Here is a 2871-nt window from a genome sequence, read left to right on the forward strand (position 1 = left end):
AAAGATCTCCAGCCACTCGTCGTCCTCGTCGTCCTCCTTCTCCTCCAAGATGCACCGCATGCGTCGTCTGGGAACGCCCTCCAGGAAGGGCCGCGTGTGCTGCAACGCCTGCGGCAAGACCTTCTACGACAAGGGCACGCTGAAGATACACTACAACGCCGTGCACCTGAAGATCAAACACCGCTGCACCATCGAGGGCTGCAACATGGTCTTCAGCTCCCTGCGCAGCCGCAACCGTCACAGCGCCAACCCAAACCCTCGGCTTCACATGCCCATGTTGAGGAACAACCGCGACAAGGACCTCATCCGCTCCACCTCCGGGTCGGCCACCCCCGTCATCTCCAACGCCAAGAGCAGTTTCACCCTGACCAGCCCCGGCCGGCCTCCGCTGGGCTTCGCCACTCCGCCCCTTGACCCCATGATGCACTCGCCCCTGCAGAGCCCCCTGGTCTTTCCGTCGCTGAAGTCCGTGCAGCCGGTGCAGCCGGTGCCACCGTTCTATCGCACGTTGCTTTCTCCCGCCGACATGGTCAGTCCGCCCGTGTCCCTACCCACTAGTCCCATCCTCCCCACCACCACGGGGGCACCTCCCTCATGGAGCAGCAGCAGCAGATCTTGGCGGCCAGCAACGCTCACTTGTCGGACAGAGGGGCGGGGGGCATGTCTCACCACCTGTCCACCACCCCGAACGCCCCCCGACCCCCGCCACCCCCGAGCCCACGCCCAAAAAGAAGCCCCGCAAGTCCAGCATGCCGGTTAAGATCGAGAAAGAGGTCATCGACGTGGCGGACGACTACGACGACAAGGACGACGACGACGACGACAGCTGCCACCACCATCACGTGGGCTCTCACCTTCACAACAACGTCAACGGCAACTGCAACAACAACAACAACAGCGGCAGCAGTCAGCTGAGCGGGGGCAGCGGGCACCAGTCGCCCTCCCAGGACGAGATGAGCCCGGGCCTGGCGCTGAGGGGCATGCTGCAGCCCGAGCAGGACGAGTGTCGCGGAGCGGCCAGCGACGGAGGGACCAGCGAGCTGCGATGCATGGACAGCTTCACGTCCGAGGACCAGGACCACGAGCGCGACTTCGAGAACGAGTCCGAGACGTCCGAGTCCAAGATGTTCTACCGCGACGAGATGATGGACACCGACGAGCAGCGCCACGGCCACCCTGGAGGCGGAGGCCTGGGGAAGGAGAAGGACGAGGGGGACGAGGACGGCCGGCTGCGGAAGGAGATGGAGAACGAGAGCGTCTCCTCGCCCTCCCTGCACCAGCCCCTCATCAAAATCAAGGAGGAGCTCAACGATCCCACCTACGACATGTTCTGCATGAGTCAGTACGGCCTGTACAACGGCGGGATAGCCGCGGCCGCCGCCGCTAGCATGGCCGCCCTACACGAGAGCTTCATCTCCTCCATGGGCTATGGCTCCAGCCCCCCCCAAGATCCTCTCGCAGTCCCCCCGAGGGCGACCTGTGCTCCAGCCCCGACCCCAAAATCTGCTACGTCTGCAAGAAGAGCTTCAAGAGCTCCTACAGCGTCAAACTGCACTACAAGAACGTACACCTGAAGGAAATGCACGTGTGTACTGTGGCCGGCTGCAACGCTGCCTTCCCTTCCCGAAGAAGCAGAGACAGGTGAGGTCTGCACTCACACGTGAGACAGGACACACACACAGGACACACACACAGGACACACACAGACACCTGTCCAAGACCAGACCAAAAAGAGCTGATCAAATGTGTTTCCCACATGACGATGTTATATTTATTTACTATAATTCGCAATGGTTAAATCTGTAGGGTCATGAACCTTCACTCACAGGTAAGTTAGACACATCGTGGCCTTTTTTCTTAATAGATAAAAGTTAATTGCTCACTATGAGGTTCCAATTTTATCTTTATCTGAGACTGCACAGGTGGGGAAGAATAATGATTATACTGCTAATGATGTGCTAACTGCTACACTATGTGTTGGCCGTCATGCTAACTTTAGGAGGTAGAAAGGTGTCAGTGCTACTCAGGGCTACTTTTACAGATGCGTAATACTTACCTGCAGATGCTCACCTGTCAAGCGCAGGTACCCGTGCATTTATTAGCAGAGGTTGCAGCCTGTCAAACCACTGCATTCATTAACACCTGGGGAGGTGTCGACTGCTCCATACAGTCATTAACACGCTCTCTGCACGCAGACTTCAGAACGCACCTACGGGAACAGGCAGGTAGACGGCCTTCCGTTACACCCAAGGTGATGTCACAGGTCAGGATCTCCCAGACGAGCAGCTCTCGTAGTGTTAGTCTTAAAACTAAAGTGGACCAGAACAGCTGTTGGGAAGCGTAGTGCCCCGCGTGCTACACATTCCGTGCGGTGCAAATGTCGTGCTTCTTTGAGCCTGAGACTGTAAAGACAGCCCATAAAGCAGAGCAGACAAGGTTAACAAGACAAGTCCAAATCATAATCACAAGTTCCCTGGACAGGAGCACTTTTAATTTATTGAACCTTCTGCCTCGTCCACTGCAGGAGTTATTGCACTGTGAAATTCCCACTCGAAACCCTCGGCCCCGAGCCTGAGCTGTTCTCAGTGAAACAAACTCTCTCTTTATCTCTTTAGTCAAAGGGCCGAGTGTGTTAAGACAGCCCCCTCCGTACGATACTGCCACACGACACTCTAGAGAGAGAGCGGAAAAATACCCCCATTCATCTCATTCACTCTTATGGAAAGAGATAAGAACCTGCCTCTTCACGATTTCTCTGGTGACAAGAGACAGTTTTATTTAGAAAATAAAGATCGAGTGTGTGTGTGTGTGTGTGTGTGTGTGTGTGTGTGTGTGTGTGTGTGTGTGTGTGTGTGTGTGTGTGTGTGTGTG

General features: G+C 56.2%; 1 protein-coding gene across 1 annotated transcript in view; it reads left to right on the plus strand.

Annotated features, from left to right (window-relative positions):
* The window catches only part of LOC143507793 (zinc finger protein basonuclin-2-like), a 22749-nt gene extending 19917 nt beyond the window's left edge, over nt 1–2832 (plus strand). Inside the window, 4 exon segments of the mRNA XM_076996600.1 lie at nt 1–575; nt 578–693; nt 696–1454; nt 1457–2832. The exon segment at nt 1–575 is cut by the window's left edge and continues 698 nt beyond it. Of these exon segments, the coding sequence (XP_076852715.1) occupies nt 1–575; nt 578–693; nt 696–1454; nt 1457–1645 (1639 nt within the window). The 3' untranslated portion in view covers nt 1646–2832.
* Nucleotides 2833–2871: the final 39 nt, after the last annotated feature.

This window comes from Brachyhypopomus gauderio, unplaced genomic scaffold, assembly GCF_052324685.1.
Source record: "Brachyhypopomus gauderio isolate BG-103 unplaced genomic scaffold, BGAUD_0.2 sc742, whole genome shotgun sequence".
NCBI lineage: Eukaryota > Metazoa > Chordata > Actinopteri > Gymnotiformes > Hypopomidae > Brachyhypopomus > Brachyhypopomus gauderio.